The sequence below is a fragment of the Talpa occidentalis genome, unplaced genomic scaffold (genome assembly GCF_014898055.3).
Source record: "Talpa occidentalis isolate TD23 unplaced genomic scaffold, MPIMG_talOcc4v2.1 talOcc4.2, whole genome shotgun sequence".
In the NCBI taxonomy this organism is placed as follows: Eukaryota; Metazoa; Chordata; class Mammalia; order Eulipotyphla; family Talpidae; genus Talpa; species Talpa occidentalis.
Genome location: NW_023602073.1, coordinates 14980711 through 15007331, shown reverse-complemented (window position 1 = coordinate 15007331; position 26621 = coordinate 14980711). Strand labels below are relative to the sequence as shown.

Genomic DNA, 26621 nt, shown 5'->3' with positions numbered 1-26621 from the left:
CCTATTGACCATCATTTATAGCTCCCTGACAATCATCTTGATGATCAGAATGCTCATCGCACAAGAAGGGTGATGGTTGGAACTGACAGGGAGGAAAAGGGTGAAACCAAAGAAACCCCTCATTGAGGACCTAGTTGGAAATTGGGGAGATCCACTGTTAGATAAAGTTAGCACTGTGATTTTCAATGGACTTAATCTTCAATTACAACAAAGATTATTGGGAGGCTGAAAATACTCTTTCTGAATATGATTAAAGTAATTGGGCAATGCAGATGAAAAGGAAAGTGAGGGAAGGGGTTTCCCATAAGATATTTTCCTTGTTCCTCTCCATGCACTGCTCTTTTATTAATAATAATGGAAGTATATACTGATTCTTCAATGATACTCATTTTAAGTACAAATGGAAATATTGCATAATGTCTGTGCATGCTGCTGATAGCATTGGTGTCTAATAAAAGACAAGATGTCTCATTATCTCACTCAGAGGCAAAAATGGTAAACCATGGAGCCCTCCAGTTTATCTTGGAATTTAGAAACCAATTGAAGGTTGAACTGAAATCAAAATCATTGCTCAGTGGCAAAGTAGTTGTGTTTCTGGGAACTCAGAAGAAATGAAGAGACAGAATATTCTGGTGTCAAATTAATTTGATTGTATTCCTGTCCATAAGTTAGGTCATCAGTTGAATACAAAGGGCTATTGCAGTCACAATCACTGAAGCCATTGTTTACAGAGTAGCATATTTCCCCAAGGGTTCTTTCTAAATAGATTCTTCTAGTTTACATATTCCTCAGAGTTCACTCACCACTAGTTCATTTATTCAGTCAGTAAATATTAGCCTAACCAATAAAACAAATGTTTTCTTAAAAAGCACTTTTTCTGGAGTTTATAATTAAACAAGTTAGTTCTTGCTAAATTGTCCACTTCATAGACTTTTAGGACAGAAGCTCTTTGAATTTTTCTAATCACTAACAGTAATGGTCACCAGGCATCTCCACAATGTCTATCACTATACTTTTTGCTCTATACCGATTTACTATTTACAACCTATATTCTCATGTTCTATACCTCTGTGGTGCCAGCAAATCTCAATATGATGCAGGACTTGAACAGACATCAAGAAGGATGAGGAGAAGAGGGATTAGGGTCAGAATAAGGGAGGTGGGAATTGTATGGGGAATATAACCAAAATGAAAATACATACATTATGCAAAAATGAAAAATGATGTAAGAATTATATAAAATATAATAATTCATTTAAAAAATGACATTTGCTATGAGAAACTGAGAAGATTCACAGTGACTAAGAAACTACCATCAAAAGCAGAGAGCAATTGCTTTCTATATCTAACAACATTTCCAAGTCTGGTTGTAGGTAGAAGTGAAATGGGAATGATAAGAAGGAAGTAACTCTGGAAAGAACATTCCATGCAAAGAAACCAATATTTATGTCCTACTTTTCAAGGTAGAGTGGGCTGATATGGCAAATGCTGAATTCAGAAGGTAATGGTGTAAGTTCTGATCAGAGTGGTGGTCAGGGGCCACACTAAGTAGGATCTGCTGCATAGATGGAGAGGGAGGGTTGGAATTACTCTGGCAAGAGTTGGTGTTTCCAGTGTAGGGTGGTTATGATGAAAAAGGCCATACCAGAAATGTGTTCCAAGACAGAGTTAGTAAAAATTTCAATGAGGTGGGTATGGGGGTTAGTGAGAGAGCTGAATCTCGTTGGAGACTTCTAGAGTTGGGACTTGAACAAACAAATGAATGGTGTTATGTTCAGTTTGGATGGGAATACAAGCTGGAGGAAAACAGGTTTCCAAAAGCAAAAGGAGAGATTACTTTTTGATATGTTGGTTTGAAGTACCTGTTAATTCCCCCTGGAAGGGAGATTGCAAGTGGATCTTGTGTCTATGAAGCTATAATTCGAGTCAGAGGGCCCAGGCACACATATAATGTGAAAGTCCTAATGTGAAAATCATATGTTTAGGGATAGGTTAGGAGAACCTGGCATATATTGAACCATTCTTAGATCCATTTATTCAGTTCCCTTGGTCAAGACTGACTCTAAGTCTATTTCATTTGCATTAACATGCATATAAACTCTTCTGCTATTCACTAGGTCATTGTAGAGACTGCACTTTAAGGGGTCAGGCAGAATTCTCCAGATTGCAAATGTTCTATTTAGACTCAGCACTGAGTACTTCCTCCAAATAAGAAAAGTAGCTCTGGATCTTAATCTTAGCTACAAAATGAAAATCCTTTGCTCCCCAAATCTTCACCTGTTAATAATTTACCAAATATATGGGTTTTTTTGTGTGTATTTTACTTCTTCCCAAACAAACATTCTTTGGAAAGGTCTGGTCTGTTTTTTTTGTTTTTTGTTTTTTTTTTACATTTACTTATTTTTATGCAAGATTTGAGGTAGAGGCCAAAGGCACAGGAGGGTGAGAGAATTCACCAGAGACAGAGCGGGGAGCAGAACAGGCAGATAACCAAAATACACTGCTGAGGGGAGCAGTGGGCACGACAGGAGAGGTCTGCCATGCCATGTGGGACTCTCCTAGGCTGGCCGGGAATCGAACCTGCGCTGCAAAGGCTGCAGGTAGCTTCACAGCGCTGCACTCAACCTGCTGTGCCACTAGAGAGACCCAGGGCTGATCTGTTTTGATTAAGCTGACCTATAGCCCAGATGAATATCTTTCTCTGCCAGAATTCAGTTTTGACATTTATTGTTCACCATAGATATGATCAGTGCTTTCTTTGTATGTAACACTCAAAAAAAAATTCTGATCTATGAAACTTACGCTTTAGGCCCTCTATCCCAGTTTCAATGTTGTATGATAATAACCCCTAAAAATACAGTTTAAAATTGTTTATTTCCACACTTCAGATAATTCAGATTCTGTCTCTGTAGCTATCAGATAATTTATCCCTGGAGTTCTGGGGTTATTTGAAGAAAATGTGATTTTTCCATGATTTTCCAAGTTAGCTCAAGAAAAAAGGAGATTTTTTTTTTTTTTTTGCCAACCCAACCATCTCTACCCCAAAACAGCAAAATACCCCCTTCTCCCCCTTGAAAAAGGCCCATTCTTATCATAAAAGTAGAATGTTGGGAAAAGATTGAAGACTCACCTCAGGGAGTAGTGCAGGGTGCTCATTTCTTTCAAATAATAAATTTCTCCTCTCTTTTCAGGGTTTTCTCACCCCCAATAGGTAAATGATTACCTAAAATCTTTAGCCAGTATTTTACCAAGTGGGAGGATTTTATTCGACTTATGGTTTAATTTTAACTTTTGTTTAATGGAGATAATACCAAGTACAGAAAATCTTCATTCTTTAAGCCAGATAAGATCACTTACATGTAACCCCAATTTCCAGAAATATCATTGTGACTTCTTATAGCCACTGATATTCGACATCACAGTCACCTTGTGGCTCCTTTGAGGTGGTTATTTTTTTTTTTTATGATGTAGCATGTCTTGTGTCTTTTGAGAACTTTTGAGAATCCTCCTGTTTATAGGAGTTTTTCCATGAAGTGAAGTCAATATATTTCAGTTGTCTCAAATTATTTGTGTGATTTTCTGATTATAGCTATTCACACAAAGTTAAAGAGTTTTCTATGAAAACTAACACCATGTGACTGTGATTCCTTGTGTCAAAAACATTTCAGGGGCTCCCTGGTAACCCAAGGGGTTAAGCCAAAACTGTAAAGCTATCCGCAACCTCTGCAGCATGAGTTTGATCCCCCAGCCAGTCAAGGAGATACCCACATGGCACAGCAGACCTCTCCTAACTTGCCCGCTGCTCCCCTCGGCAGTATATTGCAGTAGATCTGCCTGTTCTGCTCCCCACTCTGTCTCTGGTGAATCCTCCACCCCAGTCCCCCATCTTTGGCCTCCACCCCAGCTCTTGTATGCAAAAATAAATCTTTATTAAAAAAGAAAGCAACTCCAAACATCAATCTCAAGTAGTAGGCTCAAAAACCATGAATGAAGCAATGCAACCTGGACAGGATTCATAGAGGAGATACTTGAGAGTTCAAAAAGTGAATAGTAGAAGGATTGAAAAAGAAGACCAGAAATTGAGCAAAGAATTTTACTTAACCTATTTAACTTATTTTTTTATGTTTTAAACTTCTGCTTTCCAATCTATTTATTGCTCTCCAAAAAAAAAAAAAATACATTACTTCAATCCACATAAACACTGACTTGGAAGTCCACAGCAAAAGCTTATTTGTATTGCTTTTATTTTTAAAATTTTATTGTTTTTAAACAATATTTTCTCTCCCCACCCCCTCAGGTTGAGTCCCCATAGAATTTCCTTCCCCAAGGCATCCATGCACCATCACCACAGTCTCCTGTGCTCCTCCCTCCCTCCCTCTGATTCCTCTCCCTCCTCCTCCTGCATAGGATGTTTCTGATATGTAGTTGTCTGTTTTTGCTTTGTTGTGTTTGGTACTGTTATTATTATTATTTTTTACACTGATGTCTTATTTAGTTCTCCTATATTCCTTTTATAAGTGAAACCATCCGATATTTTTCTTTTTCCTTTTGACTTATTTCACTGAGCATAATTCCTTCTAGCTCCATCCATGTTGCTGTGAATGGCATGGGTTTATCTTTTTTGACTGCTGAATAATATTCCATTGTGTATATATACTACATCTTCTTGATCCAGTCATCTATTTTTGGGCATTTGGGTTGTATCCAGGTTTTACCTATTGTAAATAGTGCTGCAACAAACATAGGTGTACAGGAGTTCTTTTGAATCAATGTTTTTGTGTCCTTTGGGTTGATCCTTAGTAGTGGAATTACCAGGTCATATGGTAGCTCCATTTTTAGTAGACTGAGGAAACTCCAGACAGCTTTCCATAGTGGTTGGACCAGTTTGCACTCCTACCAGCAATGTAGGAGAGTTCCTTTTTCCACGACATCCTCGCCAACATTTGTTGTTGCTTGCTTTTTTGCTATGTACCATTCTTACTGGTGTAAGGTGTTCTGGTCAACATGTCAACAATGATATGGAAGACCTTCTCTGCCTATCAGATAGAGAATTAATGATCATCATGATTAAAAAGCAGAAAGAAAACGAAAAGGAAAAAATGATTTGAGACAAATAATCACTGAACTGAAGAATGAAATTGATACCTTAAGAAAGGAAAGAAAAGAAATGCAGGAGATTAAAAAATTACTAGAGGAGATAAAGAACCCTGGGGAAAGCAATGAAAACAGAATTGATGAAATGGAAGAATGGATCAGTACTATCAAAGGTACAGAAATAAAAAGAGCCAAAAGATAAAAGGAGAGAGAAGTGCAAATGAAGAAGTATGAGGAGACTCTTAGACAATTATCAGACTCCATGAAGAGAGGAAATGTAAGAGTTATAGGCAGAAACTGCAAGGGGGAAGAAACGGATAACTTATAAGGGAAAAACCAATCAGATTAACTTCAGACTTCTCCAAAGACACATTACAGGCAAGAAGAGAATGGAGTAACATATTCAGCAAACTTCAAGACAGAAAATGCCAAAAAAGAATACTTTACCCTGCAAGGCTCTCCTTCCTCTACAAAGGAGTACTAGGGCTTTACTTCATCTACTTTTTTTCCTTTTCTGTCTTGACTCTGGGTGTGAGAACTTGTGGTGTAGCTGCTATGTGAAGACCAACTGGTATGGATAGACTACAGTTCAGACTACAGTTGACAACAGGTAACTGAAATGTAAGACAGTGAAATCTTGGATACTAAGGGGGGAAAGATGGTGTTTTCTTTGTCAATCCAATATTGCTGTCACAATGCCAAAACAATCGTACTTTGTCCATTCACCCTAGATTATATTCAGGAATGTCATAACCAAGAATGATGGCAAACAGTATTGTAAGCCCTCCTAGGTCAGCAGTCCCACCTAGCTGAAACATGTGCAGGGTTAGATTCACCTCCATACTTGCATCCTCTCTGCAGCCACAGGCATACAAGTTCTGTCTAATGGTCATATTCTTTTTCAATTTTTTGGTAATCTCCTGTCATTCAAGCAGATTATTTCTAGACTACTATAAATGTAAAAAATAAGGCTCATGATAACTTACATTATCTCTATTTTAATTGATTTATTTCTAGGATTTAGTCGATTGCTATTTTGTCCATTTCCATAGGTGACTACAAGAAGTAGCTTTATCTATTATAACTAATCTGCAAAGTGACATACTACAGCTTCTGCCACATTGTATTTCACTGGTCACATAGACAAACCCTGATACAACATGAGAGGGCTGTCTGTCATGACCAGGGAAAATGGGGTATCATCTTAGAAGAAGAAGGCTACCACACTAGGAATGCAATTATAATATCCAAATGTAATGTTCCTTTAGCATTGACCATAGTTAAATTTTATGCTGAAAAGTTTTATCTAATATTCTAAAAAAGCATGGTGTTAAGAAGGATTTTTTAAGCAATTTCCTGAATCTAAAGACAAACTTTTATTTACTCCTGAAGATGTGGTGCTTACGATCCAGCGGATGCTGGGGTAGACCCTGGGCACAGGGAAGTGTGCTGCTGACTCACCATTTTAGAATAGGGATCTTTGCCTCTGTATCCAGCACCACTGAGACTACTTAGAACTGGGGAAAGAGCTGCCCCCGCAGCAAGAGGTTGGCTGAGGCACCCCCACAAGTCAGGCCCTGTCTGGTAGCCTCCAGTCGGAGCCCAGAAGGGGATCCAGATACTGCCTGGGCAGACCGTGGGCGCAGGGAAGTACCCTTCTGACTTGCCATTTTAGAATAGGGATCTTTGCCTCCAGAACCTATGGAGACCATGTGGAATTGGGAAAGTGCTTCCCCCTCAGCCAGAGGTCAGCTGAAGACTTCCACAAGCCAGGCCCCACCTGGCAGGGAGTCAGAGCCCAGAGGGGGATGCAGCAATTTGGAGCCCAGTGGGAGATCCAGCCACCTCACCTCCAGGGCACTCTGTGGGACCTCAAGACACACCTTTGGAATTAAACAAATATGGAAGGAGGAGATACTCTGTGACAGCAACCATTGACATATTCGTAGTATCATTGCCCTACTGGACTTCTGACATAGCAGATTTTGACTCAATTGGACTACCAGTTTCCGAAATCCCAGAAAAAGCACACCTGCCGGAGACCAGCTTTCGGCAAAATGTCGGGTCAGGTGTCCCTGAAAGGATGAGGTGGCCTAGGCGAAACTTTAAGGGCTGAAGGGAAGGGGAGTGAGGCAGACACAGACACTCTTATATTGGTGCAAGTATCTCCTGCTGAGGGTCTCAGTGGGTCTTTATACGTTAAGGCAAGCGGTGGGATTACATCATAGTATGCATAGAAGCAAAACAAAACCAATCAGAACATTCCTTTCCCATGGACATTTTGGCACCTATGTGCTTTTAAGAAACAATCTTAAAAGTTAATAGATAATTAAAACTTAGACTCATTATTTCAGTCTAACCAACTACCTAGGACAGCTAATAGTCCTTGGTATAGCCCTATCACCAAGGCTACGATATCAGGAGACTCCTCTATATATATGGCCTGCAGCTAGAGACCAGTTGCTTCCCGGTAATCAGTTATTAGAACTTTTTCTACCTAGAAACTCCTAGCATAATCAACTTTATGAATCATTAGAAGGCTTCTTTATGGAACTTCAATATAAGGAATATTCCAGCCAGCTCTGGGTTGCTTATCAGACATGCCCTTGCACAATAATTATTTCCCATTGTCAAGTGGGCCAAATTATTCAGTGTTTAATTTTTAAGTAAGTAATTCTCCATGGCATGTACTTACAATATTCTTATACATATAATTTATTGCCCAATGTATATTCTGAGAAGTTTTTTCTATTATGACCAAGAACAAAAAACAAAGGCATGTTCAATCTTCAGCCCCACTGGTGTGAGGCACAAGGAATCTTCAGCCCCACAGTGTGAGGCTCTTTAAAAGTCTTCGGCCCCATGCTGTGAGGCCCTTTTTCTTCAGCCCCATGGTGTGAGGCTCTTTGAGCTTCAGCCCCACGGTGTGAAGCCCTTTTCTTAGCTGCTTGCCACTATCTTACCTGGCTGGGTAACAAGGCCCCCTGAAGCACACACCAAAAAGATGCCGGCCAGTACCAGCAACACAGTGTCCCAGTGCCCAGGACAAATTAGAAAACAAGCAGCAGGGAGAAGAAAAACTACAAGCAACCAAGCAAGTCAACAGGGAAAAGACACACCACAAAAAGAAAATCACCCACCAGAATGCAACAAAAGTGACTTGGAAGAACTGAGACTTCCAGAAAGAGAATTTAAAATAGCCATGATTAAAAAACTGACAGAAGTCATTAAGGAAAACAATGATAAGGGAAAAATAATCAACAATCAGAAATAATCAGAAATGCAGGAGATCAAAGGATTAATGGAGGAGCTAAAGAACTCTGGGAAAAGCAATGAAAGCAGAATAGATGAAATGGAAGAATGAATAAGTACTCTTGAAGACACAGAAATAAAAAGAACCAAAACAGAAAAGGAAAGAGAAGTACAAATGAAAAAGAATGAAGAAAGACTTTGGGATCTATCTGACTCCATGAGGAAAGGAAATATAAGAGTTACAGGAATTCCAGAAGGAGAGGAGACATAGGAACAGAGAAAATATTCAAGAAAATAATTGAAGAGACTTTCCCAAACATGAAGAAAGACCTGAAAATCGACATACAAGAAGCAAGAAGAACACCAAACTTCCATGATGAAAGGAAAAATACAGCAGGACACATAATAGTAAAGCTTCCAAGAATGCAAAACAAGGGAAAAAATAATGATGCTGACAAGAGGGAAGAAACAGATAACACAGAAAGGAAAACTAATCAGGCTGACATCAGACTTCTCCGAAGAAACATTACAGGCAAGTAGAGAGTGGAGGGACACAGCCAACAGACTTAAAGACAATAAATGCCAACCAAGAATACTCTATCCTGCAAAGCTTTCCTTCCTCTATGAAGAAAGAATAAGGACCTTCCCAGACAAACAGAAACTCTGGAATTTCATTATGACTAAACCCCCACTCCAAAAAATACTACAAGGAGTTCTAAAGCCAGAACCAACAGAGGGATGAATAAGAATGAAACAAGAGAAAAAAAATTTAAAAATTAAATTAAAATAAGTAAAACCAGAGGAAAGACAAACAAAATGACAAATACAGACTCCAACATATCAATATTAACTCTAAATGTAAATGGACTAAACTCTTCAATAAAAAGACACAGAGTCACAGGCTGGGTTAAAAAACAAAACCCAACCTTTTGCTGTCTCCAGGAAACTCATGTAACTACAAAAGATAAAAATAGACTCAAAGTTAAAGGATGGAAAACAATCCTACAAGCAAATTGACCAAAAAAGAAGGCAGGAATAGCTATACTTATATCAGATAAAACAGATTTCAAATTCAAAAAGGTAAAAAGAGATCCAGACGGTCACTACATTATGAACAAGGGGACAATACTTCAAGAAGAAATGACACTCATTAACATAAACTCACCTAATAAAGGAATACCAAAATATATCAGACAACTATTATCATCTATGAAAACAGACATCAGAGAAAACACATATGCAGCAGAAGACTTCAACACACCACTATCAACAATGGATAGATCAACGAGACAAAGAATAAGTAAGGACATTAAAGCTCTAAATGAGCATCTAGAGCTCATGGGCTTAGCAGACATCTATAGATCACTAAACCCAAAAAAATCTGAGTACACATTTTTCTCAAGCGCACATGGATCATTCTTCAGGATCAATCACATACTGGGACACAAGACAAACATCAACAGATACACCAGGATTGAAATCATACCAACCATCTTCTCTGACCATGAAGGCATCAAACTAGAAATAAACCATAAAAAGAAGGCAAGGAACTCTCCTACCTCATGGAGATTGAAACCCACACTACTGGAAGACCACTGGACTAATTAGTTGAATGACATGAATGACAAGGAGGACACCAATATCCTAAATGTATGGGATGCAGCAAAAGCAGTAATAAGAAGAAAATATATAGCAATACAGGCGCATATCAAGAAACAAGAAAGCACTCAAAGAAACAAGCTAATCTCACAGCTCAAAGAACTAGAAAAAGCACAACAAATCCCCAAAACCAGTAGAAGAAAAGACATAATAAAAACCAAGCAGAAATTAATGAAATCAAAACTAAAAAAAACAATCCAAAAGATCAATGAAACCAAAAGTTGGTTCTTGCAAAAAAATAAATAAAATAGACAACCTCCTAGCCAGGCTCAAAAAGGAAAAATGGGAGAAAGCACAAATAAATAGGATCACAAATGCAAAAGGAGAAATCACAACAGACAGCAGAAATCAAAAGAATAATCAGAAACTTATATGCAAACAAGCTCAACAACCTAGAAGAGATGGACAAATTCCTACAACTCTACAATCACCCAAAGCTAGATAAAGAAGAAATAGAACACATAAACAGACCAATTATAAGCAGTGAAATTGAAATGGTAATTAAAACCCTCCCCAAAAAACAAAGCCCAGGACCAGATGGATTTACAAATGAATTCTACCAAACATTCAGAAACGAATTAGTGCCTATCCTTCACAATCTCTTTAAAAAAGTTGAGAATGTGTTTGGTACTATATATTTGCTCCTTTGTCAAAGATTAGTTGACTGGAAATCTGTGGGTATATTTCTGGATTTTCAATTTGGTTCCATTCCTTACAGACACATCACCCAAAGCGGCGATAGTGAAGGCAAAGATAAACAGCTGGGATTACATCAAATTAAAGAGCTTCTGCACAGCAAAAGAGACAATAACCAAAACAAAGAGAAACTCCACCGACTAGGAAAAAATTTTTGCACACAACACTAATGATAAATGGCTGATCACAAAAGTTTACAAAGGGCTGATGAGACTCAACAAAAACAAAGAAAATAATCCAGTCGAAAAACAGCAGAAGAGCTAAAAAGAAACTTCTCCAAAGAGGAAATGCAAATGGCCAACAGACATATGAAAAAACGTTTTCAACATCCCTTCTTATGAGGGAATTAGTGCCTCCTACACAAACCCTTTCAAAAAATTGAAAAAGAAGGAATACATTCTACAAAGCCAACATTACACAAATACCAAAACCAAACAAAGACAACACAAAAAAAGAAAATTACTGGCCAATCTCCCTAATGAACACTGATGCAAAAATCCTCAACAAAATCCTTGCCAACAGAATCCAATAATGCATCAAAAGGATAGTACACCAGGATCAAGTGGGATTCATCCCAGGGGGCACAAGGATGGTTCAACATATGAAAGCATTCAACAAAGTCCAACATCCATTTATGATGAAGGCCCTTGAAATTATCGGGACAGAAGGAACATATTTTAACATGATAAAAGCCATATACAAAAAAACCCACTGCCAATATCCTGCAACTTTTTTAAGTGGGTTTATTCAACCAGTGAGGATAGGCACAGTCTCACCACCATCAAGGAGATGCGAGTTCAAACAGAGGGGAGATGGGGAAAGAGCTGGTGTTTCTTCTAGAAAGTTCATGGTATCATTTTAGCATCTTCACTTCATCTATCCATATTTGTGGATGGCTTAAGTGGGGATTTGGGTCTATATCCTGTGTGGTTGAGTTTTATAGAGATTATTTCTTAGACTCCTTCACTTCTGTTCCTCTGATTAAAATACCAAATTTTAGTAAAATAAACTTGTGTACAGGAAACTCAGGCTCTGACCTCTGCTAAGAGGCCAGCTCTCTGTTATCCAGTGTATATGTTTCATCAGGGAGCCCAGTCACCCTGGAAACACTGCTTTTGAGTCCAAAGAATGAGAATAGCAATAGTTAAACCTTGTGAATTATCTTTATGGTGAGATACGATACACTACTTTATACTTAAAGAGCTCCTGTACAGCAAAGAGACACCCCACTTACAGGGAGAAAATTTTTGCACACAATACTAATGATAGGGCCTCCCCTGGTGGTGCAGCAGTTGAGCGCTGGGTTGTGGAGATGCCCGCAGCCTCTGGAGTGCCGGTTCGATCCCCGACCACCAGCGAGGGTCCCACATGGTGCGCAGACCTCTCCTGCCCTGACTGCTGCTCCCCTCAGCAGTGTATTTCATCAGTCTGCCCGTTCTGTTCCCTGCTCTGGCTCTGGTGAATTCTCTCACCCTCCTGCGCTTCTGACTGTACCCAGTGCTTGTATAAATAAATAAGTAAATCTTTAAAAAAATACTAATGATAAAGGACTGATCCAAAGATCCATAAAGAATTTAAGAGACTCAACCAAAACAAAGTAAATAATCCGGTCAAAAATGGGCAAAAAATCTAAAAAGACACTTCTCCAGAGAGGAAATGCAAATGGCTAACAGGCATATGAAAAAATACATTGTAATTAGGGAAATGCAAATGAAACCACAATGAGATACCATCTTATACCAGTGAGAATGGCATATTAAAAAAAACTCATCAACAAATGTTGGTGAGGATGCAGAGACAAAGGAACTCTCCTACACTGCTAGTGGGAATACAAAAAGGTCTAATCACTATGGAAAGCTGTGTGGAAGTTCCTCAATCTGCTAAAAATGGAGCTTCCATATGTTCCAGCAATCCCACTTCTAGGAATCTATCCAAAGGACACAAAAACATTAATTCAAATGGACACCTGCACGTCTATGTTTACTGCCACACTATTTACAATAGGTAAGCTATGGAAATGACCCAAATGCCCAAAAGTATGTGAGTGGAACAGAAGAAGTGGTATATATACACAATGGAATATTACTCAACAATCAAAAAATATAAACTCATGTCATTCGCAGCAACTTGGATGGAGCTGGAAGGGATCATGCTCAGTGAAATAAGCCAGAAAAGAAAAAGAAAAATATTGGCTGGTTTCACTTGTAGGAAGAATGTAGAGGATCCAAATAAGGGATCAGGGAAAAATAATTATAATAAATTAAAAATCGAAATCAACAGGTAGCTATAAACCAGAGACAATCTGCAGTGGGGGAGATGAGAGCAGGATCAAAACGGGTTGGAAGAGCAGAAGGGACTACAGTGATGGTTCATGGGTAAATGGGTGGTGGGAATTTCACAGGGACTATAATCAAAATGAAAATGCATACATTGTAAAAAATATATAAAATGAAAAATTTAAAAAAATAAAAAGAATTAAAAGTCTACCATTAGTTAATCAGAACATCTGTTAATTTTGTGAAAAATCAGAGAGTTGTTCCCATATGTGCACTATTCTCTGTATATGTTGTACTTGAATGAAGTGTTTCCTTAAAAATATCCACAAGTGTTTGATATAAGTCCTATCAGGCATATCTATGCTGTCAATCATATCTTTCAGCATTTTTTTGTACTTCTAAGTCACAGCTTTCTCAAAGATAGACTTAATATTGCTAAAGCTTTGTTGTTTAAGCTGACAGGAGAGCATTGTGTTTGCAAATATTGATTGGATTAAACACACCATTTTCTAAGTCCTCTTAAAAATGTGACAGTCTATGAATGTCATATTGACCTAAAACCAGACCACTCTGTCCCAATAAGCAGTGGGTTATTTCTCAATGAATCAGAATCTGCGAATCAGAATGCAAGTGAACCACATTGCATTTCCTATATGAGATCCCGTGGCCGAACCCCCTAATTTTGTAAATATAGAAAAGACAGAGAATTCCATCAAGTATTTAAACAGAACAGAATGAGCTTTTGCTCTATACTTACATCTCTGATATTAAGACAAAGTTCAGTGTTCATGTATTTTTGGTGTGTATGTCAATGACATATAATTACACCAGTATATACTGAAAACAGAGACTGAAATGGCCCAAATTGGCAGGGATGTGATCATAACCTTAATGGGAACAGACCAGCTGGAGAATGAGCCTAGAAGAAAGCACATGACAGCGTCCCTTCCATCAGGAGACAGAAGCTTTGCTCCACTGCACATCTCACCTCCAACACATGCAGACAGACATGGAGATGACAGAGGAGTTGCTCAGTGCACCTGTTCAGCCAGGGAAGCCACGATGTATTCCTTCTCACCAGTGCTGATAAATGGATGATTCACAGGGTCCTCACAGATGAGAAGAAACCAGAGCAAAGAATAGGCACAGCCTGTTCCACCTGGGAGAAGAGGTAACTGGATTAGAGTTTGTAAGTTTTGCTCTACCCTGATGATTCCTCTCATTGTCCAATATTTTACTCTTCCCTGAATCTATATCTGGGCAAAGTAATGTCCTAGTGCAGGGCAGATTTTAGCCATTTTCCTGGGAAGAACATATTATTGACTACCTGCTGCCCAAGGATATATGAGAAGTGCCAGATATCCCACAGAACTAAGAAAATGAGTGACTGTTGTTGAAAACCACAGAGTTTTGGGTAGTTTGGAGATGACAAATTAGTAAAGTACTAGAATGCTGCTTCTGGAATGTTCCATGTTTGTTTGGGAAGGCCTTTAGCATGTCCTGTCTACTATACACACACTTGCATCTCTCATGGTCTGCCTTGCCCCACAGCCTCTCCTGGTTGACTTTCTACTGCAATCAGTATTTTATATATGATGAGATCATGTTTCCACAATATTCTGGTTGCATAAATAAAGATACTTAAAAATGTATTAAATAAATAAACAAAACTAAAAATATAATCATACCAGAAAACATTTTCAACAACTTATGAAAGAAAGATCTTTGGGGTCCTTTGTGGGTTCAAATGAGAATCAGGACAAAATGTTATGATGCCTTTAAATTCATAAATTTATTCTAGCTACACATTCAAGCCGCTGAAACATTTTGCAAATATGACAACATAGTTAGGTTTGAACATTGTCAACTTCAGTTATGTAAATATCCATATCTATTAGGATTTGGCTAACCATAGATAACTTGCAAAAGAGAAATCAAGCCCAGCATTCTCTGCCATAAAACACTAGTCTTAGATCAAAGGACACAAACTTACCAAAGGTAAAGAAGACATAAGGCCATCCTATGGTCTGGCAGAGGACACCTCCCACAGCGAAAATGGTGAAGGCCCCCATTGGTGTCCCTAAACAGAAGTGAAGTTGTTCTGGGTGTGAGGGTCAGACTTGGGAATCTATGTGCTTCTGACAGATCAAAACCTCACACAAAGGCGAGCTGCACAGTGATTAAAGGTATGGAGTGCTGTGTGGAGATAACTTGACCTACTAAACATGGAGCTTCCATATGATCCAGCAATTCCACTCCTAGGTATTTACCCAAAGGACACAGAAACATCAATTCCAAAGAACACCTGCCCCCCCATATTTATAGCAGCACTATTTACAATAGCTAAGCTTTGGAAACAACCCAAATGCCCAAAAATAGATGACTGGATCAAGAAGATGAGGTACATATACACCATGGAATATTACTCAGCATTCAAAAAAGATAAACACATGCAATTTGCAGCAACATGGATGGAGCTGGAAGGGATCATGCTCAGCGAAGTAAGCAGGAATCTAGAAAACTCAAATAAGGGAGCAGGAAAAAGAATAACTATAAGAAAGAAAATATCAAAATCAACAAACAACTATGAACCAGAGACACTCTATGGTGGGTGGGGAGTGGGGAAAGGAGGGATTGGGGTTGAAAATAAGGGGGTTGTAATTGTATGGGGAATATAAAAATAAAATTTAAATAAAAAAAAAGTATGGCCTGCGACCCAGACTACCCAGCTTTAAAACCTGCTCCTTCACTCAATAGCTGTGTGATAATAAGGTAGCACATAGCTAACAATTAGGGACAAATACCTAATAGAGCAATGGCGATCACCTGACTCCATTCTGTTGGGGGTGCTCAGTTGACCCAAATTGAATACTGACTTGTAGATATTATAACCTGAAAAATAAAATTTTCCTTCTTAGTATCTGAGGTCACTCAGACCAGTTTCTTTTCTTTACTCTCAATTCCTCTAATCTAACAATTATATCAAACATGAGAGAGAGAGAAATCCAACTTAATCATTCCCTCTTCACAACTTCCCTGCTTCCCTAGAGAACTGACCAATTTAAACATGAGAGCCTAAAAAAGAAAGAATCCTATAAATGAGTAGCATCACCAACATAATAAAAACTAGGTGAAAAAAGAAGAGATCATTTAAATCTGTGAAACTTATATGTAGATATTGTCACCACTTTAGGGGAGGAATTTATATCCTCTGAATGACAAAATCTGTTTCCTTCATTCTAGTTGAATCCATGCTAACACATAGGCATTAAATAGGGATGTTATCTCCTTAGACAGTTTGTTCTTGCAAAATATATTTCCTGGAACATAGTTGATAATGAATAAATAATCTTCTTGTTAAAACCATTTGAATTAGGGGCCTCCCCAGTGGCGCAGTGGTTGAGCACTGGGCTGTGGAGATGCCCGCAGCCACTGCAGCACCAGTTCGATCCCCAGCCACTGGGTGAGGGTCCCACATGGCGCACAGACCTCTCCTGCCGCCCACTGCTCCCCTCAGCAGTGTATTTCATCAGTCTGTCTGTTCTGCTCCCTGCTCTGACTCTGGTGAATTCTCTCACCCTCCCACGCTTCTGACTGTACCCAGTGCTTGTATAAATAAATAAATCTTAAAAAAAAGTATCTATAAAACCATTTGAATTAAAGAAACAGTCCACAATCTCATTAAACTTACCACTGCCTTTGAGTTCCTGTGGACTTTCATTCCTGTTGTCTGGGCTGTCAGTGGAAGGCCCTTCTGTGGAGGCACTGGGTTGGCTGGGCAGGGCTATGCTGTTCACCATAGCTGGCATGGCGATGCTAAAACTCATTTGTTGAGGGAATATTGAAGCAAGATGAAGACCAGCCCCTGCTGAACTGAACAACAGTCTGAGAGGAGAAAGCACAGAAAGTCTGATAAGAAGCTGCTTTACTTTGTACCCTCCATCAGTCCAGAAAAGGAAGAAGATTCATTCTGTGAAACAGGAAAATGGAGGAAGCAGACTAGCTGTAGACCTGTTCCCCTGATAATTGAGTGGGTCAATAATTCTCCAGAACCACTGGTCAATCAGAGACTTGAAAAATGTGTGCGGTTGGCCAGACTGAGCATTCAGAAAGAGATTTCTAGACAGGGCTCTGGGATGAAATGAGGCGAGTGGGATGAAAGAGTGGATTACAAGAAAACTGAGCTGGCAATAGCTGTTAATGGCATGTGGATAGTAAAGTTATAGTTGCAGGATCACCTCATTTCCAACATTGCCTTCCCAAGTTTCCTACCTTAGGGGCTGGGATGGCACATGGTGCCACTCATAAGCAGGCAACATAGCATAACACTTAGTTGGACAGGAGCTGGAAAGGTTGATTAAATTGCCTTGTCCTCATGGCTTATGGGTGCCCCACATTCTGGCTTCTTCCTGAGAGCAAATGCAGGTAGAGTGGCCAGTACTGTTTCCTGTTGTGTAGGGAGAGTTCTGTTAGGATCTGACAGCCAGATTCCAATGTGAGTTTGTTTCTGGGAAAATTTAGTTGATCTGCCCCCTTCCCTATCTATAAGAAATACCCATTGGAATTTTGATCAACCCATATGCATAGGGTGGATCAATCTAAGAGATATGTCCACATTTACAGCATTGCCTTCTGCCAGCTGAGAACAGGGATGGTGGCCCATTTTTTTTTTTAAATAATAAATTTTATTTTTATATTCCCCATACAATTGCAACCCCCCCATTCTGACCCCAATCCCTCCCCTCCCGCCCCCCACCCCCCAAAAAGTGTCTCTGGTTCATAGTTTTTTGTTGATTTTGATTTTCACTTTCTTGTAGTTATTCATTTTCCTGGTCCCATATTTAAGTTTTCTAGATTCCTGCTATGAGTGAGACCATCCGGTATTTTTCTTTTTCTTTCTGGCTTATTTCACTGAGCATGATCCCTTCCAGCACCATCCATGTTGCTGCAAATTGCATGTGTTTATCTTTTTTGAATGCTGAGTAATATTCCATGGTATATATGTACCACATCTTCTTGATCCAGTCATCTATTTTTGGACATTTGGGCTGTTTCCAAAGCTTAGCTATTGTAAACAGTGCTGCTATAAACATAGGGGTGCAGGTGTTCTTTGGAATTGATGTTTCTGTGTCCTTTGGGTAAATACCTAGGAGTGGAATTGCTGGATCATATGGAAGCTCTATGTTTAGTAGGTCCAGAAATCTCCACACAGCTCTCCATAGTGGTTGAACCAGTTTGCACTCGGTGGCCCATTTTTTTTTGAAGTCCATTTTTCTGCCAAGGTGGAAATTATTGTTATCATCGTTTAAGTCCCATGGTTTTTAGTAGTTCTTTTTATTGTTTTCATAATTCTGTCTTTTCCCATTACTTTTATGTTTTTTCCTTCGGTTGTAGACAGGAATTAACAAAAAAGCACATACAGCTTAAGTACAACTAATGGAAAAAACTGGTGATAATTTTGCCTATTGTGACATTTATTTTGTTTCATGACAAATTTATTTACTCACATTTTTTATACAGTCTCTAGAATTGTTGAGAATGGGCACTCCCGCCATATATGAGTTTACTGGGAATGCTTCTCATTTATGCCATTAGGTGTACTGCTGTTGGTGGTGGAACTTAAACATTTAATGTAGTAAACTATCCTATTCCTATTTTTTTATGGAAGTACATAAGTTTTATCAAATGCATTTTAATTTGGATCAGACATTTGGACCCACATGCTTTATTTAATGTTGTGTGTTTTGGGACAAGTTAGTGAGCTCCCCATGGCCTCATTATTTCATCCCTTAATAGGGGTTAATGATAGGACCTATCCAACACCCAATACCCTATGATGAGTATTGAGAAAATTATAATTTTCATTATAAACTGATATTAAACTACCTTTACATTTTAGAATGACCTCGTAATGTTTTAATGAAAATGCAAGATTTATTTTGCAAATACATTAAAATGTCACATGATTATCTATAAAAGCTTAAAATGTAGTTCTGCATGCATGCATGTGTGTTGTTTTGCCTCTTAGTTTTTTCTTCTCAACCTATGGTGTGAAATATCTTTGCAACCCAGCCACCTTTTCTTAGTAAGTTTTATTTAAAGAAGCTTCACACTTAGAGCATTAGTGAATGTCTATATACTGCACATTCACTTTCTGCTACTACTACCATTTGGCATAAGCTTGGTACACTTGTCACAATGAATGAACTTACACAAACTCATGGCACACTTCATTCAGACATCTTAGATGTGTGTCTTCCTTCTGCCCCTCAGCTCCATTCTGGACACCAGAGCACATTTCATTGTCATGTTGCCTTTGGGCTACTTTTGTCTATGAGTTTCCCAGACCTACTTCATGTTGGTGAGCTTGACCACTTGCAAGAGTACCAGTGAGGTATTGTGTGGCATGTCCCTTACTTGGCATTTCTCCCTGTTTTTCATAGTTAGACTGAGGTGGCCTGTTATTTTTTTTTTTTAATAGAGGCATGTTTATTTATTTATTTATTTGTTTGTTTGTTTGTTTTGTTTATACATGCACTGGGTACAGTCAGAAGTGCGGGAGGGTGAGAGAATTCACCAGAGCCAGAGCGGGGAGCAGAGCAGGCAGAAGGTCCGAAGTACACTGCTGAGGGGAGCAGCGGGCGGCAGGAGAGGTCTGCGCGCCACATGGGACCCTCCTCTGGTGGCCGAGGAGCAGCAGGGGATCAAACCGGCGTCTCAGAGGCCGCGGGCAGCTTCACAACCCAGCGCTCAACTGCTGCGCCACCGGGGAGGCCCGAGGTGACCTGTTATTGAGAGGACAATACAGGTGAACTGACGCTCTCCCATCAGACCATATTAGGGTGAGTGTTAGCACCAGGATTCACCTCTGCTGGTATGGACCTTGAGCACCTGACTTGAAGTGGAATTTGTCAGGTCTCTCTACTGTGAAATGGTTCCTTTTTCTTCCCTTACCACACTGTGTCCTGGGATAAGTCACATGTACAGACCTCATTCAAGCTGATGGGTGCTAGAATCCACATTCTTAAGGTAGGAATCTCCATAAATTATTTGGATTTCTTTTGCACAAGATAAAATAAGCATTTTCTATTGCTTAAAAATCTTACCAAATTTTTTAATGAATATAATAGAATGTAATGTTTCTGGTTTTTTTTTTAAATAATAAATTTTATTTTTATATTCCCCATACAATTGCAGCGCCCCCCATTCTGACCCCAATACCTCCCCTCCCGCCCCCGCCCCCCTAAAAGTGTCTCTGGTTCATAGTTTTTTGTTGATTTTGATTTTCGCTTTCTTATAGTTATTCATTTTCCTGGTCCCTTATTTAAGTTTTCTAGATTCCTGCTATGAGTGAGACCATCCAGTATTTTTCTTTTTCTTTTTGGCTTATTTCGCTGAGCATGATCCCTTCCAGCGCCATCCATGTTGCTGCAAATGGCATGTGTTTATCTTTTTTGAATGCTGAGTAATATTCCATGGTATATATGTACCACATCTTCTTGATCCAGTCATCTATTTTTGGGCATTTGGGTTGTTTCCAAAGATTAGCTATTGTAAACAGTGCTGCTATAAACACAGGGGTGCAGGTGCTCTTTGGAATTGATGTTTCTGTGTCCTTTGGGTAAATACCTAGGAGTGGAATTGCTGGATCATATGGAAGCTCTATGTTTAGTAGGTCCAGAAATCTCCACACAGCTCTCCACAGTGGTTGGACCAGTTTGCACTCCCACCAACAGTGCAGAAGAAGAGTTCCTTTTTCTCCACACCCTCGCCAACATTTGTTGTTGCTAGTTTTTTTAATATGTGCCATTCTCACTGGTGTAAGATGGTATCTCATGGTAGTTTTGATTTGCATTTCCCTGATGACAAGTGATGTTGAACATTTTTTCATATGCCTGTTGGCCATTTGCATTTCCTCTTCAGAGAAGTTTCTTGTTAGCTCTTCTGCCCATTTTTTGACTGGATTATTTTCTTTGTTGTTGTTGAGTCTCATCAGCTCTTTGCAGATTTTTGTGATCAGTCCTTTATCATTAGTGTTGGGTGCAAAAATGTTCTCCCAGTTGGTGGGGTTTCTCTTGGTTTTTGTTATTGTCTCTTTTGCTGTGCAGAAGCTCTTTAATTTGATGTAGTCCCAGCTGTTTATCTTTGCCTTCACTATCACTACTTTGGGTGATGTGTCTGTAAAGATGTCTTTGATGTGCAAATCACGTAGTGTTTCGCCTATATTTCCTTCTATATATTTTATGGTTTCAGGTCTTATGTCTATTTCTTTAATCCATTTTGAGTTGATTTTTGTGTATGGTGTGAGGTAGTGGTCAAGCTTCATTCTTTTGCATGTAGCAACCCAGTTTTCCCAGCACCATTTATTGAACAAACTTTCTTTGCTCCAATGCATAGTCTTTGCTCTTTTGTCAAAGATTAGTTGACCATAAATCTGTGGGTTTATTTCTGGATTTTCTATTTGATTCCATTGGTCTGTATGTCTGTTCTAGTTCCAATACCATGCAGTTTTGATGATTATGGCTTTGTAGTATAGTTTGAAGTCTGGGAGTGTGATGCCTCCATTCCCTTCTTTTTTTTCAGGAGAGCTTTGGCTATTCGGGGTTTTTTGTGATTCCATATGAATTTCATCAATAATTGTTCTATTTCTTTGAAGAATGACATTGAAATTTTGATTGGAATAGCATTGAATCTGTATATTGCTTTTGGAAGGATGGCCATTTTAATAATGTTTATTCTTCCAATCCATGAGCAAGGGATGTCTTTCCATTTCTTTGTGTCTTCTTCTATTTCTTTTAACAGTGTTTTATAGTTTTCTTTGTATAGGTCCTTTACCTCTTTTGTTAGATTTATTCCCAAATATTTGATTTTTTTTGTTTCAATAAAGAAAGGGATGGTTTTTTTGATTTCTTCTTCTTCAGATTTATTGTTTGTGTATAGGAAGGCTACTGACTTTTGCATGTTGATTTTGTATCCTGCCACTTTACTGAACTGATTGATGAGTTGAATTAGTTTTTCTGTGGAGATTTTGGGGTTCTCTATGTATATTATCATATCATCTGCAAATAGTGATAGTTTGACTTCTTCTTTTCCTATTTGGATTCCTTGGATGTCTTTCTCTTGTCTTATTGCTCTGGCTAGGACTTCCAGTATTATATTGAAAAGCAGTGGTGAGAGTGGACATCCTTGTCTTGTTCCAGATCTTAATGGAATTGCTTTCAGCTTTTCACCATTGAGAATGATACTGGCTGTTGGCTTGTCATAGATGGCCTTTATGATGTTGAGGTATGTTCCTTGTATCCCAAGAATTTCAAGGGCTTTTATCATGAATGGGTGTTGCACTTTGTCAAAAGCTTTCTCAGCATCTATTGATATTATCATATGGTTTTTATATTTCTTTTTGTTGATGTGTTGGATAACGTTGATTGATTTTCGGATGTTAAACCATCCTTGTGTCCCTGGAATGAATCCTACTTGGTCGTGGTGAATTATCTTATGGATACATTGTTGGATTCTGATAGCTAAAATTTTATTGAGGATTTTGCATCAGTGTTCATTAGGGAGATTGGCCTGTAGTTTTCCCTTTTTGTGTTGTCCTTGTTCGGTTTTGGTATTAGTGTAATGTTGGCTTCATAGAACGTGTTTGGTATTGTCCCTTCCTTCTCAATTTTTTGGAAGAGTTTGTGAAGGATAGGCACTAATTCGTCTCTGAATGTTTGGTAGAATTCATTTGTAAATCCATCAGGTCCTGGGCTTTTGTTTTTGGGGAGGTTTTTGATTACCATTTCAATTTCGCTGCTTGTAATTGGTCTGTTTAGGTGTTCTATTTCTTCTTTATCTAGCTTTGGGTGATTGTAGAGTTGTAGGAATTGGTCCATCTCCTCTAGATTGTTAAACTTGTTTCCATATAACTGTTCATAGTAGTTACTGATTATTCTTTTGATTTCTGCTGTGTCCGTTGTGATTTCTCCTCTTTCATTGATGATCCTGTTTATTTGTGCTTTCTCCCTTTTTTCCTTTGTGAGCCTGGCTAGGGGTTTGTCTATTTTATTGATTTTTTCAAAGAACCAGCTCTTGGTTTCATTGATCTTTTGGATTGTTTTTTTAGTTTCAATTTCGTTTATTTCTGCTTTGGTTTTTATTATTTCTTTTCTTCTACTGGGTTGGGGTTTTTTTGTTGTTCTTTTTCTAGATCTTTGAGCTTCGAGATTAGGTTGTTTCTTTGAGTTCTTCCTTGTTTCTTGATGTGAGCTTGTATTGCTATATATTTTCCTCTTATTACTGCTTTTGCTGCATCCCATACATTTAGGATATTGGTGTCCTCCTTGTCGTTCAATTCAAAGAATTTTTTAATTTCTTCTTTGATCTCCTCATTAGTCCAGTGGTCTTCCAGTAGTGTGGGTTTCAATCTCCATGAGGTAGGAGAGTTCCTTGCCTTCTTTTTATGGTTTATTTCTAGTTTGATGCCTTCATGGTCAGAAAAGATGGTTGATATGATTTCAATCTTGGTGTATCTGTTGATGTTTGTCTTGTGCCCCAGTATGTGATTGATCCTGGAGAATGATCCGTGTGCGCTTGAGAAAAATGTGTACTCCGTTTTTTTGGGGTTTAGTGTTCTATAGATGTCTGTTAAGCCCAATTGCTCTAGGTCCTTATTTAGAGCTTTGGTTTCTTTACTTATTTTTTGTCTTGTTGATCTATCCATTGTTGATAGTGGTGTGTTGAAGTCTCCCACTACGTATGTGTTTTCTCTGATGTCTGTTTTCAGAGAGGACAACAGTTGTCTGATATATTTTGGTGCTCCTTCGTTTGGTGAGTATATGTTAATGAGTGTTATTTCTTCTTGAAGTATTGTCCCCTTGATCATAATGTAGTGACCATTGGGGTCTCTTTTTATCTTTTTGAGTTTGAAATCTGTTTTATCTGATATAAGTATAGCTGTTCCTGCTTTCTTTTTTGGTCCATTTGCTTGTAGGATTGTTTTCCATCCTTTAACTTTGAGCCTATTTTTATCTTTTATAGCTAAATGTGTTTCCTGGAGACAGCAAAAGGTTGGGTTTTGTTTCTTAATCCAGGCTGCAACTCTGTGTCTTTTTATTGAAGAGTTTAGTCCATTTACATTTAGAGTTAAAATTGATATGTTAGCATCTGTATTTGCCATTGTGTTTGTCTTTCCTTTGATTTTATTTATTTATTCTTTTAATAACTTTTTTTTTTTTTGGCCTTCTTTCATTGTTATTCGTCCCTCTGAGGTTCTGGCTTTAGGACTCCTTGTAGTATTTTTTGGAGTGGGGGTTTAGTTGTAATGAAATTCCAGAGTTTCTGTTTGTCTGGGAAGGTCCATATTCTTTCTTCAAAGAGGAAGGAGAGCTTTGCGGGATAGAGTATTCTTGGTTGGCATCTGTTTTCTTGGAGTCTGTTGACTATGTCCCTCCACTCTCTCCTTGCCCGTAGTGTTTCTTTGGAGAAGTCTGATGTCAGCCTGATTGGCTTTCCTTTGAATGTTATCTGTTTCTTCCCTCTTGCCAGCTTCATTATTTTTTCCTTGTCCTGGATTCTTGGGAGCTTTACTATTATGTGTCTTGCTGTATTTTTCCTTTCGTCGTGGAAGTTTGGTGTTCTTCTTGCTTCTTGTATATCAATTTTCAGCTCCTTCTTCATATTTGGGAAGTTCTCTTCAATTATCTCTTTGAATATTTTCTCTGTTCCTACATCTCTCTCCTCTCCTTCTGGTATTCCTATAACTCTTATATTTCCTTTCCTCATGGAGTCAGATAGTTCCCGAAGTCTTTCTTCATTCTTTTTCCTTCGTACTTCTCTTTCCTTTTCTGTTTTGGTTCTTTTTATTTCTGTGTCTTCAAGAGTACTTATTCGTTCTTCCATTTCATCTATTCTGCTTTCATTGCTTTTCCCAGAATTCTTTAGTTCTTCCATTAATTCTTTGATCTCCTGCATTTCTTTTACTTCCCTCTTTAGGGACTCAATTTCATTCTTCTGACTATTGTTTTCCCTCTTTAGGGACTCAATTTCATTCTTCTGATCGTTGATTATTTTTCCCTTATCATTGTTTCCCTTTATGACTTCTGTCAGTTTTTTAATCACGGCAATTTTAAATTCTCTTTCTGGAAGGCACAGAAGTTCTTCCAAGTTACTGTCGTTGCAATCTGGGGGCTGGTTTTCTTTTTGTGGTGTGCTTTTTCCCTGGGGAGTTGCTAGGTTGCATGTGGTTCTTCTACTCCCTGCTGTCTGTTTTCTAATTTGCCGTATGCATTGGGACACTGTGTTGTTGGGACTGGCCTGCATCTTGGGTGAGCTTCTCTGCTCCCCTCTGGTTCCTCCAGGAACCATATGTCAGTTTCAAGCAGACTTTACTGGAGAAAGGTCCCTGTTCTAAAATGCCGATGTGGGGACACACTCCCCTGTGCGCCTGGTCTGCCCCGGCGGTGGGTTCCTGCTCCCCCTCTGGGCTTGGACTGCAGGCCAGAGGGGGTCTGGCATGGGCGAACTTCCCCTGCTCACCTCTGGCTCCTGAGGAAGCCTTCTGCAGGTAGTCTTTACTGAAGAAATGTCCCTGTTCTAAAATGGTGATGTGGGACACACTCCCTGCACGTCTGGTCTCAGGCACACTCTTCTGCGCGCCTGGTCTGCCCCGGCTGTGGGTGCTTGCTCCCCTTGTGGGCTCAGACTACTGGTCGGAAGGGGCCCGGCGTGGGCTAACTCCCCAGCTGGCCACTGGCTTCTCCAGGAGCCTCTGCTGGTTTCAAGTCGCTAGGTGGCGCCAGAGATCTCTCCTAGAGCCCTTGGGGAGCTGATTTTCCACCCCGTGGGACAGGGAACAGAGCGGGAATGGTAGGGTAAACCTCAACGGCTTTGGGGTGCTGTGTCTGCCTTGTGCCCCACCATTGTGGGGAACCTACGCCCCTAATTTCGTGCCCCGGGTCTCAGTTCCAAAGACCTCAGTTCCAGGACGCGGGCTGTAGCCCAGTTCAGTGGCGCGGGAATGGCGCCTTTTGAACCCCGCTCCCGTGCCTGGGCGCCTGGTTCCTACTCACTCAGTGAGGACCTCCGCGCGTCTCCCCACAAGCCTAGGTCGCAGGCGCGGGGACCTGGGCAGCTGCGATCCGGATCCGCGTTTGCTTTTCAACTGCACTGCTTTTCCGCGCGATCCCGATTCCGATCCGCGCCGCTTTTCCGCGCAATCCCGATCCCGATCCGCGACTGCTTTTCCAGTGCGGGCCGCTTTTCCGCGCAAGCTTACCGGGCGGCCCAGGGCTGTGTGCTGGTCCTGGCCTCCTCCTGGGGGGGGGCTCTCTTTAATGGCGCCTGGAGCTCACCTCCGCGGCGAATCCTGCAGGGTTCTCCACAGCTCGCGTTCACGGGGTGTGGTGGCTGCAATAGTTCCTTTCCACTCACAGTCCCGCTTGCTGCGTCGTTTGTTCTTGTTGGTCGTTTTAGTGTGTTGTTTTCCTCCTCTCTGCTGGTCGGAGAGTGCCGCCTCTGTGGGCGGGGGAGGGGAGCAGGGTTCTGCGCTTCCCTCCCTTCTGGTCCTCTTTTAGGGCCACTTTCTTCTTCGGGCAGTTTGCTGGCGTCACCCGTTTATCTTCCGTGTCCCACTTCTCACTGGGACCTGCCGCTTTTCCTCCC

General features: G+C 39.7%; 1 protein-coding gene across 1 annotated transcript in view; it reads right to left on the bottom strand.

Annotated features, from left to right (window-relative positions):
* Positions 1-16804, bottom strand: part of LOC119253090 (probable small intestine urate exporter) — a 40395-nt gene extending 23591 nt beyond the window's left edge. The window contains exons 1-2 of the mRNA XM_037520747.1: positions 16672-16804; positions 16163-16164 (exon numbers count right to left, since the gene is read on the bottom strand). Of these exons, the coding sequence (XP_037376644.1) occupies positions 16163-16164; positions 16672-16804 (135 nt within the window). The remainder of the gene's footprint in view (positions 1-16162; positions 16165-16671) is intronic.
* Between the last annotated feature and the right edge of the window lie 9817 nt (positions 16805-26621).